Source organism: Psammomys obesus, unplaced genomic scaffold (assembly GCF_907164565.1).
Source record: "Psammomys obesus unplaced genomic scaffold, mPsaObe1.curated_primary_1811, whole genome shotgun sequence".
In the NCBI taxonomy this organism is placed as follows: Eukaryota; Metazoa; Chordata; class Mammalia; order Rodentia; family Muridae; genus Psammomys; species Psammomys obesus.
The window spans coordinates 22,741,279-22,754,846 of record NW_026592510.1 but is presented as its reverse complement, the minus strand read 5'-3'; the positions used below and the strand labels follow the sequence as shown (position 1 = coordinate 22,754,846).

The following is a 13,568-nucleotide window of genomic DNA, read 5'->3' as shown; positions in this document are numbered from 1 at the left end:
TGCCAGTTCCCTGAGAGATGGGATTGCTGTTGAAGGCTGGTTGGTGGTTTGATGCTGTTTCTTGCTGTTTGACTAGTCATGGGCAAAGAAATGAGAAGGGATTAGATATCCTATGGGAAAAAAATCAAACTTGCCCCAAGGAACTCAATACCTTTATTCAGTAGGAAATAGTCTAAGGGTAACTTTGACACCTTCCCCCTCCATCCTTTTTTATCTCCTATCTAGTGTTAGGGGGTTAATAAGAGTGGAGAAGGTTGGAAGAAAGAAAGAAAGGAATCCACAAAGTAGCAAACACTGGCTACAGAACACACACACAAATCAATCAATAAAGCAGAAATCAGTGAGTTATCCAGACAATTTAAAATTTAAAATCAAGACAATTTTATTCTGGGTTTATCATAAATAAATGCACTGCAATATTAAAGAAGAAAGACTCTTATACCTGTTATATATAAAAAAGGAGACAAAAAGTCAATTAACTCAAATCATAGGAGTCCTGAAATGTAACATTTGACATAATCACTACAGTAATATTAATATCAGCAGAGATAAGATGGACAGTGTACCAGAAATTAGAGTAAAAACAGTATCCTTTAGACCTTCTCTAAGTGATGGTATCAGAGAGCAGCAAGGAGACAGCAACATAAAAAATGTGCTTTAATTGTTGGATATAAATTTTGTGACAGCCTTTATTCTCACCTGGAGCAACTTCCCACCATTATTTCTGTTCATAGGTAAAGCATACATGCATTGCTCTGACTATTACGATATGAATGACACACACAAAACTGACAAAGGAGAGGTCACCTCACTCAGTTCTAAACACTCTGAGAAACCTGTAGTTTACTGGTGACCTTTCTGAAGGCAGCTTTCACATCTTTATTTCTCAAGCTGTAGATCAGAGGGTTCAGCATGGGGATGACCACAGTGTAGAAGACAGACACGACTTTGTCTTCTTCCAGGGATTTGCCTGAGCCACTCCTTATGTACATGAAGGTGAGGGTCCCAAAGAAAAGAGCCACAGCAGTGAGGTGGGAGACACATGTGGAGAACGTTTTACCTCTGCCCCCTGAAGACTTCATCCTCAGGACAGCCTTGATGATGAGCAGGTAGGAAATGAGTATGACCAACGCATTGAGCAAGATGACAAAGTTCCCAAAAAAGACAATTATAATTTCAACATTTGTTGTGTCACTGCAGGCCAGCTTCAGCAGGGGTGGAAGGTCACAAAAGAAGAAGTTAATCTTATTGTCTCCACAGAAAGAGAGGGAGAAAGTACATGTGGTTCTTTGAATGGAGCCAGACAACCCACACACATAGGCCCCCACCACCAAACTCCAGCATCTTCTGGGGCTCATGGCCACAGTGTAGAGTAGTGGGTTGCTAATAGCAACATAGGCCATCACTGCCAACAGGAAACACTCTGTACTTGCACAGAAGGTGAAAAGGAAGAACTGGGCAACACAGTCACCATAAGAGATGACTGTTTTGCCTGTGGCCAGTGTGGCCAGAATCTGAGGAGTGATGACAGAAGAGTAGCAGGCATCCAACACAGAGAGATGGCTCAGGAAGAAGTACATTGGGCTGTGAAGCTGGACGTCCACCTGGATGAGAATGACCATGCCCAAGTTTCCCAGGACGGTGACAAGATAGAAGCTGAGAAACACCAGGAAAAGGAAAATCTCCCACTCTGGACGGTCAGTAATGCCCATGAGAATGAATTCAGTCACTGTGGTGAGGTTGTTATTGTCCATATTCAGTGTGTGGACTCCTCTCTCATCAGAAAGGTGGGTTGTAAAGATTCCAGGACTGACGATCAATCTTTTTCTCTGTAGTGGGTGTTAAGTTTGTATTTCTGAGTTTGCTTATACAAATTGTTTTTTGGGAATTGCTGATTCTAGCTGATTTTACTTAGACATTTCTGAAGTGTATAAGGAGGCTTATCAGTTGCTATTTCTGACTCAGATCTGGCTTACCTCTGGAACTTTCTGTGAAGACAAGAGAGGTGATCCTCAGGATTGGGGAGGACCAAGAGCCCCCTTTGTGCCTGTATTCCAGCCCCACTGCAGGCAGGGATCTCTTTGGCTGCTTACCAACATGTGTTCGTGTGCTTCCAAATGAGTCTCTCCAATTTCAGTCAGTCCCACCTGTTCATTCTCCCCTTGAAGCTGAATTACCCTCTCTTTCCTATATACCGAGCTTAGCTTTTGCCCTTGCACTCAAATCAATTTAGCCTATTCTTCTCATGAAAGCTCTAAAGAAATAGGGAGTTGATGTGCCTGTTATTTGAGTTGAATAATCCCTTATTACTCACATTCATATATTCTTACTATTATACTATTTCCAGACTGTTGCCTATTCAGATATTAAAACAACTTTTTTTCAAGTTCAATATTCACCACTACACATCAAAGACCATAAAACCTTAGATACCGCAATTCAATATTTTTCAGTTTATAGCACCCAAATTTAAATACATCCAAACTTGCTTTAGTTCTGCGCTTTGGGTCACATTATTTAATCCCATTTTGCTACTATTCTTTTATGCATCCATTTATTTTTACTGTTAATTTTTTATTATTGTTGTGATAATTTTATGCATATACATATTTGTTCTTTTCTCTTACTCACTTCTTCCAATATTCTTCCCTGTCCTTTTCCTGCTGCTCCCTTCCTTTCCTCAAATAGTACACTCTATGAATTATATAGGCCCCAAATAGCAAAGAAAAGAAATATCTTGTTTTCCTTTCCCCATGACTCTGCCTTCTTCCTCTCTCTTCTCTATCCAGGCCCCATAGTCTGGCCTTATTTTTCTGTCATTTTATATATATATATATATATATATATATATATATATATATATATATATGTGTGTGTGTGTGTGTGTGTGTGTGTGTGTGTGTGTGTGTACATATACTATATATAATATGATATATTATATGTTGTATGTTATATATTATATAAAACATATACACATACATTATACATAGTATGTGTGTAAATGTATTACAATATATAATTGCATACAATATACATTGTATATAATACATGAGTAATGTATATATATATAATATATGAGTTTAGATATATATTCCTATCTTACAGTTTCATAGCCAGAATATGGAAATACATGCCTGTATCATTGAGTTATTGTCAATATTAAGTAATTTAACATTTAAATGCAAATAAAGCATTGCTCAGCATAAAAAAAGGCTAAATAATGTTAGCCATTATTATTTTTATCATTGTATTCATGAATTTTAGATAGTATGTACCAATTTCTGGCTCTAAAAATAAAGTATTTCTTTCACTAAATTTTTGCTTTATTGCTTGTTATATATCTTTAAATAATGCATGTTTTGTACATATATTTATCTACATATCTATATATATATGTCTTTTCAATATTTAATAAGCAAATTTGTACTCTTACTAAATTAGATAAATATGCTTCTCTAATTCTTTCTTACTTTCTACTCCATTTTAACAACTTACACTCTTTTATCTCCTTCATGTAACAGCATTTTCCAGTTTAGTAAAATCTTTACATCTTGTCTATGGGTTGGTTATAAGCAGTGAGTGATGTCATACATTAAAATGATACTAGTGCAATTGTGGGCATAGAGGAAGGTCTGCCGCTAGACTTCTGTTGCCTCCAGGAAAAAGTCTTCAAACATAAAGGAAAGGAGTGCTCTTTTCCTGTACTGTATGATTGTTTAAATAAATTATGTTTCATATTATATACACTGAGTCATGGCACTGTTTATATTTTATAAAATATCTTGGTTCTATACGACACAGATATGAGTTATATCCCAGCACACACTTGATGCTGCCTATGCCGGGAGGACAGTCTGGATCATCATGAAACATGAAAACACCATCAGGCTCACCTTGACTGGATCTTCACAGAAGCTTTCAAAGACATTGCTCCTGTCCTAGCACCTTCTGCTTTGAATATTTTACAGACAACTGACAGTAAGCATCAGGCTCACTTACGGATGTAACACTGAGTCCAGACATAAAAATGTCTGAGCTAACAAGAGGCAGGGCGCCCATTGGGGACTCTTGATTCCGTTTACCTACACTGTTCTTCTTGAACCTTTTGCCAAGTATCCTGACACAGCATCAGCCACTTCAGATAAGAACTTGGAAACACAAAGCCCTTGAATTTATAATCACATTCTTGACTATCAGAATTACGTCATTAAGACATTCTTATCAAGCCAGAATTTTATTTGTTGTAACAAATGAAATTTTTGTCTCACTACATTTTCCCATGTGTTTATATTCACAGTTAGGGAAAATTTCCCTTCTCACTTTCAAAAAAAAAAAAATAAAAGATTCTCACTTTCAAAACATGAAAGAACTTACTTATTTTTAACATTTTCCTCACCATCTATTTCTTAAACTGCTGAAGTGCATTTTCTGACTTATGACTGGTGTGTGGAATCCTTGTGACAGATCGACTGTTCAAAGTGCCTGAGCAGAGACTACATGGCAATGCAAAGAATGCAGATACAGCCACACTAAGACTATGCCTGTCTGTTTATCTGTCTGTTTGTGTCTCTCCATTTGTCTGTCTGTCAATCTATATCTGTCTCTCTGGATTTCTGTCTCTGTCTCTCTGTCTCTGTCTTTGTCTCTGTCTGTCTGCCTCTCTCTTTCTCTTACAGACAGACAGACAGACACACACACACACACACACACACAAAACCCACATCACATTAACTCTCCTACTTCCAATAGCAGTGCATGCCGGAAATAAACAAAACTATTTTACGGACAAACACAGTGAAGCCCATACAGGCTACAGAACTTTTTCGTCTTGCTGTATTTGAATCTAGAACTTTCTAATGCCAAATCTTATCCTCTTTCTCCCATATTGTATTTCTATACCTAGAAACAGAATTGTCTACATACCTCAGTCCAAAATTTAAATGCACACATACGTACATCTCAAAGATCATTAAGCAAATAATGATTAAGACTGACTCTAGACTTTTGTGGCATATGTGGTTCTTTCCTCGTTTTTGGTTATGAGTTGACATGGACTTAATTGCCCTGTGTCTTTCTTGGCATGTCTTTAGGTAAATTGCTTAACCAAAGAGCAAATAGGAACGATGTTTTCAACAACTTAGAACTGATTTTTCTTAAACTTGGCAGGGTTTGATTATGTCATGCAAGGACAATTTTCATGATATTTTATAGAAGGAAAATTTTAAGGGCCCAGGTATCAGGAGTAAATTTTACGTGATAGTTAAGAAGGGGTTTGGGGAACTTAGATTGTGACCAAATAAGAGAAATGCAACTACATCCTTAAACATAAAACTGCTTACAAAAGAGAAGTAAATACTTTGTAGCCATGGATACTTTTTATTAGTTCTTTGGGAATTCTGTAGAACACATTTTGATCACATTCATCCCCCTACTCCAACTCCTCCAGGAGCCACACTCCTCCCCCTGCCCACCTGATTTTGTGTCCTCTTTAATGTTTCAATCCTTCAAATTGACTTGGTGCTGCATATCTACTCTTGGATGTGCAGCCTTTGTGGAGGCACGGTTTAAAAACTGACGCTCCTTATTCCAACAGCTATCAATTGCCAATAGTTTCTGAAGATTTTTTTTTCAGTAGAAAGTAGTGAACACAGACCTACAACTTGTTGATGAACAAAGAATAAGAAGCTTCAGAATTTTCAGCCATGAAGCAGAGGTCTATACCACACATCCTATCCTTCCAAGGCTCAGCTACGATTGCATCAGAGGGGCAGAAAAGCATGAGCCAGATGTGGTGGGTGACTACAAGGCTAATGATCCTTCTAAGGAAACTAGGACGAGTTGACAGTATTACCTGTAATACACTTTTAGTATAATATATGGCACAGAAGATGATGAGGTCTCTGGGATAGCCAAAGGGAAAAAGCAATGTCTTAGTCAAGAGTAATATTGGAGAGAAGAGTGGTCCCCAAACCTTGCACTTTAAGTTGTAACTTTATCTTGAACTCTTTCTTCTTTGCAGCTCAAGAATGTTAAATTCCTCTTGCCTGAAATTATGGCTCAAAACTATTTTGCATATGTACTGTGTTCTTACTTTGCTTCAAGCACATGCTAAGCATTACAGAAGTGTTATTTCCAATTCATCTCAACAATAACATTATGAGGTAGCAACAGTCAATCTTAGGAAGAAACTGAGCTTTGGATACTTAGTTATTTTGCCAGATATAGCACAAGCAAAAAGAAAGGCTGTTTAGTTTCTACCTTGGTACCAGACTCCAGTTGAACTCATTTAGGCCACATTGCTTTTCCAAAGACTGGTGGGTGGTTGATGAACACCTTTTCTGGACCAACCACAACGTGACACATTCTGCACCGTTTATCTTAGACGTATTACGCTATGAGGGAGTAATTTTGTCCTGGAGGAGACCCGGATTCCTGAGTTAAATCAGTATCCAATGGCTTGTCAGTGAAATGATCTGCAGCCTCACAAATTTATTTTTGTCCAAAACTGAAGTTCAAATGCTTGGGGTTGGCTCCCTCTAGTGGATCAAAAGGGCAAATAATAATTTACAGGGCCGTCTAACCTCTAAACTCAGTACTGTAATACCAGCCCCGTTTGCATGAAACTATGTCTTGTAAAGTTTCAATCAAAGGTTGAAAAAGAAGTGACTTATCTTACCTACTAGATTCCTAGGATAAACAAGGTCCCGGCAGATGACAATTCCAATGGTCAAGGCTAGAGCTTCTCCCCAGCTCACCTTTCCTAGTTTGTGTGACCCTTACTTTAGAGCCAGTCTCTTTCCAGGACTGCCACGGCAATAGTTATGCGATAGTTACTTGGTAGGATCATCAAGTTGGTTTATTCGTTTTTAATTCAAACTAATAAATGTTGTTCAACTATTTTGTAGAAAGCATCCATGATCACTCACATGATTCAGCGTAACTTGTACCTTTTTATGTTTTCTCCTTACTAAGCAAAATGGTTGGCATAAAAAAAAATGCTTTGGGAGTTGGTTCTGCGAGAACAATAAAGTGGAGAGGTTTCCCTGGATTGCAGATCAGCTCCACTGACAGCCTGTGGGGCTTCTGGGAAAACCCAATCCCTGCAGAGAGAATGCACCTTGAAAGTCATTCATTATCACATCCTCTCCACTCAGCTTAGAGGGTAACAGCAAACCTTTCGGGATTACATTGAAACTCCTAAACATTCTGAGTCATACAGCTCAATAGCAGCTTTTTCTGGGGAGGAACTTTTTGGCACTGAATTAACTTATTTCTCACCTTGTTACTGAAAGGCAGTGTTGGTACTGCAGCTTGGAGCTGAGGACTTTTCATGCCTTTTTACATGGCATTCCTCCTTGTCTTGTTGTATTGACACATTTTAGGGTCTGGAACTCAGTCATATAGCTGCTCAAAATTTCATAGGGAAATGTGATTATTGAATTGGGAGACACTGAGTACGGGATAGTCTAAACACAAGTCATTTGCTTCTGCTGTGAGTAGCATCCTTGCTCCCCTGGCTTAAGGAGGATATATTTCCAGAGTATCTGGAGTCACCTTGCTCTGTTCCATTTCTGCCTTTTCCCTGTTCCCGAAACCTACAGTCTTTGTCAGAACCATTCAATCTGCCCTGAGTGTCAATTGTTCAAACTTAATTCTCAGTGAATGGCCTCCTCCGCCATACAGATGATTGCTAGAGCATCTTGCTTCTCAACTTCTGTTCTGTTTACATGTATCCACCTAGCATTGAGGTCTCAGAGCTCCTTCAGTAAAAAGGACTCTCAAAGACACCCTGAACTTCATTTTCTTCTAAATCTAAATAGCAGCACTTAGACAAACTCTTTGGTGACCAGCAAGCACTCATCCTAGACAGGAATTTGCAAGTGCAGGTGCCAAGTGGTATAAGAATGTATGACAAAGAACAGAGGCAGCCTCAATAAATGCTGGGACTCAACAGTTAACATAGGTAATCACACCTGTTAATAAATTTTAACAACATTGTTGTTATTTTCTGAAACTAAATGTGGAAATGACTCTGTGGTGAGAGTTTGTTTCTTAGAAGTTTAAAAAGTATAGTGGGAATTTGAAACCAAGTAGAGGAAAAGGAGGAAGAACACACAACAATAAGACTATTACATTCATTTTCAGTGCACAGGCAGTTATAGAATAAATTACATAGTATTCTGCCCTTCTTTTGGAAAGGCTGGGATAGCTGGAGCACTTTGATGTATAATTTAGTTATCGGTCTTGTCATTAAAATTAAACATCATGCTAGAAGTTCTGTTTGGAGTTTAAGGAAGAGCTACCGCTTACATTAGCTTCCTTTTAAAAAGACTTGGGACAGGGAAAGCAAATGAGTGTTTCTTCAGCAGAGTGCTCCCAGAAGAATCCTGTACTTGAGCAAATGAAGCAGGAAAGGAGTTAGCAAGTCTTATCATCTAGACTTCAGTGTTGGCCTGTACTCTTGAATGTAGATTTTAGCAGACATTCTGCCTACAAACAAGGCTTTAGGCTTTTTGAAGCCCATGTGACATCATTCACTGCACACCATCCTCAACAGGTCAGATGTGACCTCATAGGTTGGAGTTTTCATTTAAAAAAAATAAGTAAAACAGGCATGGGTGTGAGTGAGCTGGCCCAGAGGGCATGAGAACTGACCCTGCCTCTAACTAGTGGTGGCAGTGGTGGGCTAGCCAGAGCAGTGCTGGACAGCAGTGCTCTCCCTAGTGGTGTGGACATGAGAGAGCGGGTGGGTTCACCAGCTCAACTACCACCCAGGCCCAGATTTAGAGCTTTGATTTGGCTCACCCCAAAATCTACATCTGTGAGTTCTTGAAACACGTGAAAGGGCCAGTCTTAACAATCCAAAGCTGTAAGATCTCTATGACACAGGACAACACGGGAGAAAGTGAAAGTATCAGAGTGAGAATCCAGTATTGATAGCGTGATAGAAGCGTGATCTAGTATCTGAAACCAGACTAATGACTCCCTGCAAAGAACATTTGCAAGTGAAGGTGTGAAGATGTGGGACACACTGTGACACACCATAGTTTCTGTGTCGAGGTGTTTTCTAAGCTTTGTTTTGTTTGTTTTCCATTTGTTTTATCTTTATTTTTTTTTTCTAGGGGAGAGGTTGCAAGGGTAGAGGGCAGATGCAAGGGATGAGGAAATGAGTGGGACCGGAATGCATGAAGTGAACTTCAAAGACTCAATGAAGGACTGAAAACAATCTATGGCTTTTCGTGATGTGATATTTGAGATAGAGCAGCTAGACGGCAAAGAATGAGAACATTTGGATTTCTGGAGCAAATCATGCCTGAAACCATCCAGATCAAGTGTTACTGTTGTTTTATTTTTATTTTATAATTCAATTTTATTGAATTTTCTCCATTTGAACTTTAAAAGTTTTAGTCCAAGTCTGATGTATTTATTGCTTAATATATTGAAATAATTATAGAAATACCTACAGCACATATAGTAAAATGTCAAAATGTGCATAACTAAGCATTGAAAAGTGTATAGCTTTCACCAACTTTGTAGGAAGATTTGTTCAAAAATGGCATATTATTAGAAATAAAGCATACCAACAGGAAACAGTGCAAGAACAAATGGGTGAACATAACCAAGAAAACTTTGAAAATAAAAAACAACAGGGAGAGAGAGGCAGACTATCTGGACATGAAAGCTTAGTGTGAATCTGAAATGAAGTGTATTTTTTGAAGGAATTGGTCATATATGACTAGTTCAAATAACATGGCTGAAAAACATATCCAAGGGTGTACAAGAAACAAGTGGATAGTGAAGGTGCTGCTTCACATCTGTCCAAGAAAGTGACATTTATTGAACCTCTGATGGTGAAACAATTGCTTAACTATTTGGGTAAATAAATTGGAAGTGCCGTCTCATGATTTACAAAGTAGTTAAGACATAACCAGCGTCATATAAATCTTGGGTTGCTTCCTTACCATTCGAGAGGAAATTTCTTTTTAAACATAAAAATGCATGTAAAGGTAATAAATGTTATGCATATTTGTCTAAATTATTTAGTATTTCGTGTGTCATAAGTAGTGTGCAGAATGATACAAGACAAATATTATAATAAAGAAAAACCTTCTTAGGCCATGTTAGGTTGATATCTTAGGGGAGCTGCTCTTTTCTGAAGGGAAATGGAAGCTAAGTGGAACGGAGGGAAGGGGTGGTGATAGGGTGACTGGGAGGATTGGGGGGAGGGGAAAGTGCAGTCAGAATGTATTGTGTGAGAGAAGAATAAATTTTGCAAGCTTAAAGTTTTTTTTCACCGAGCTGAACTCCCCACCCTCCCCTTTTTTAGATAAGTTATACTAAGCTATGCCACCAACATAAATCATATAAAATCTTAGTGGCTGAAAGCAACAAGGATTTATTTCTAGTCCATATGATTAAATGTGGCCTATGGATTTAAAGCAATCTCCTCAAAATTTCAAAGTTAGTCTTCACAGAACAAGAAAAACAATCACACAGTTCACATGGAAACATGAAAAATCACAGATAATGGGAAGGCACTTGTGGACTGGGTAGGATAGCTTGGAGAACAGGCAAAAATATAATAGGTGCCATAAAAATTATTGTGCAGGCTATTTCAAAAATACTTTTTAATAATTTTAGAAACGTTTGATATACTCCTAGGTAGAGTCTTTCAGAGGCACTCTATGGTAGGCTTCTGTCCTGTTTCTTGTTTTCTCCTACTTCCAATGTCCATCCCATTTGTCTTTCTAAGTGAGGATTGATCATCTTACCCAGGGTCCTGCTTCTTGCTTAGCTTCTTTAGTATGTTTATCCTATCTTATAGGTCTAGTATCCACTTATAAGTGAGTATATACCATGTGTGTCTTTCTATTTCTGGGATACCTCACTCAGGATGATCTCTTCTTGATCCCACCATTTGCATGCAAATTTCACGATTTCCTTATTTTTAATTGCTGAGTAGTATTCCATTGTGTAAATGTACCACAATTTCTGTATCCATTCCTCAGTTCAGGGACATCTGGGTTGTTTCCAGGTTCTGGCTATTACAAATAAAGCTGCTACAAACACGGTTGAACAAAGCAGATGCTGAGACTCATAACCAATCTTTGGGCAGAATGCAGGGAATCGTAAGAAAGAATGGGGAGTTAGTTAAGATCTGGAGAGGATAGGAGCTCCACAAGGACCAAATATATCTGGGCACAGGGGTCTTGTCTGAGACTGATTCTCCAATCAAGGACCATGCATGGATATAACCTAGAAGCCCTGCTTGGATGTAGCCCATGGCAGCTCAGTATCCAAGTAGGTTTCCTAGTAAGGGAAACAGAGACTATCTCTGACATGAACTCAGTGGCTAGCTCTTTGACCTCCCCACCCCCTGGGGGAGGAGCAGCCTAGCTAGGCCACAGAGGAGGACATTGCAGCCATCCTGGTGAGACCTGATAAGCTAGGTTCAGATGGAAGGGGAGGAGGACCTCTCCTATCAGTGGATTTAGAGAGGGTCAGGGAGGAGATGAGGGAGGGAGGATGGGATTGGGAGGGAATAAGGGAGGAGGCTACAGCTGGGATACAAAGTAAACTGTAACTAATATAAAAAATTAAATTTAATAAAAAAATAATAAATAATTTTAGAAACCAAAATGGAACTATTACAAGATCCAGCTATATTACTTCTGTGTATTTTTTCAAAAAAATAGTACAAGTAATCATACAACAGAAATATCTCTACCCTCTTGTTTATTGCAGTATTATTCATAATTTCTAAGCTAGAAACAAGCTAAGGTGCACAGTAATGGGTTAATATATAAAGAATATGTAGTATATGTGCATATTAGACTATTTCCAGCCATTAAAAAAATAAATAAATCATATCATTTTCAGGAAAATGGTTGGAACAGGAGACCATCATGTTACATGAAACAGATCAGATTCAGAAAGGCAAATGATGGCTCATTTCTCTCCCATGTAGGAATACATTCTGAAAGAAATACATGCAATAGAAATTAATTGGGATAGAAAGGGAACCAGGAGAAGAGATGAGAGGGGGGAAAAAAGATCATGAAGGAAATAATATATTCAAAGTACATTGTATACATGAAGAATTTCATTATATTTAACAGTCAATGTGCACTAATGTAAAACAAGAAAAAGCACATGATTTTCTGTACTGACGGAGGCAAGTTCCCACATATTTATCATTTGGCTCTTCTTCTTGCATGGACAACTTAGTTACCTGCTTAGCATTTAGCCAGAGACCAGAAAATATTAACTTGTTTCTTTAAGCCTGGAAGTTCAATGTCTTAGTCCTTTCTTTCCACTTACCTACTCTTTGCTTTCTAATGAATTCTGAGAGCAAGTAACTTCAGCACACTGATTTCACTTGCAAGAACTAAATATTATCTGCTTCAATGTGCAGAAAATGTTATGTAGACAATTTAAGATTTCTAATGACTCTTTAATGTTCTTCAACATGTAGTAATACAACCTCCATGTGAACTAAGAATTAATCACCCATCTTTATTCTGCACCTTAATATTTGACAAAACACTGCTGAAAGGAGTATAACACTTTAATATCACTTATGATAATTACAATGTAAACTTTTAAATTTGTGTATCTAGAAAGTTTTGAGGATTTATCTGGGTTTTATTTATATGTGTGGTCTGATCCTTGACCACTACATTTTCACCCTTAGACCTTGCACCGCTCTGTTTCATCCACTGAGTGATTCTCTCATTGGAATTCGTTATGGGACATATTATTTCAGGCAGGCTGCATTTAAATAATCCTGTCTGACATCATCTCCCTCTCGATCACAAACTGTGCATCATTTGTTATAAGCATAATATTGTTTACTTTTATTCCAAGGAATAAAAGAATAAAAAGTTTGGGAGTGATAGGAAAGATAAACAGAGATGAATCAATGTGATCTGTTACCTTCCAATTCCTCAGACATAACTGAATCATAAACAAACAAACAAACAAACAAACAAAACAGAATCTAAAAAGTACTTTGAATAGGCCAGCTTCATTACTTAGGTCATTAGGATAACAATTTACTCATCAAATAACGAAAATTAAATTGTGGTGCTGGAGAGACAGTCTAGGTGACTGTGAATGCCTGTGACACACTCTTAAGAATAAGTCGGAATTATCACCCATGTAACTTATGGAGCCCCATAAGTGCTTGCAGTCCCAGCTCCAAGCGTAGAAACAAGAAAATCACTGGGGTTTCCTGGCTTCCAGCATAGCCCAGAAAACAGCAAACTCGGGTTCAGGAAACTCTACCTCAAATGAACAGGCGGGGAATGACAAGGGGAGTCATAAGATGCTTTTCTGGCTTATATTCTCTCTTCTCTCTCTCTCTCTCTGTCTCTCTCACACACACAAAGGTACACATACACACATCTAGATAAATATAAATAAATAAAGCTTTTAAGATGTCATCTAACACTAGGAAATAACTCGTTTCAGTAGAATAATGTCTACCTAGCAAACACAAAGTCCCAGGTTTGATCCTGATAATTGCATTAGCCCAGCAAGTAGTGGAGACCTTTAACCACAGCAAC

At 38.1% G+C, this 13,568-nt stretch overlaps 1 protein-coding gene across 1 annotated transcript; it reads right to left on the bottom strand.

Moving 5' to 3' along the window:
• Positions 1-818: 818 nt before the first annotated feature.
• Positions 819-1,754, bottom strand: LOC129681862 (olfactory receptor 9I1-like). The gene has a single exon (XM_055614063.1). It carries the CDS (start codon positions 1,752-1,754, stop codon positions 819-821), a length of 936 nt encoding a protein of 311 aa, XP_055470038.1.
• Between the last annotated feature and the right edge of the window lie 11,814 nt (positions 1,755-13,568).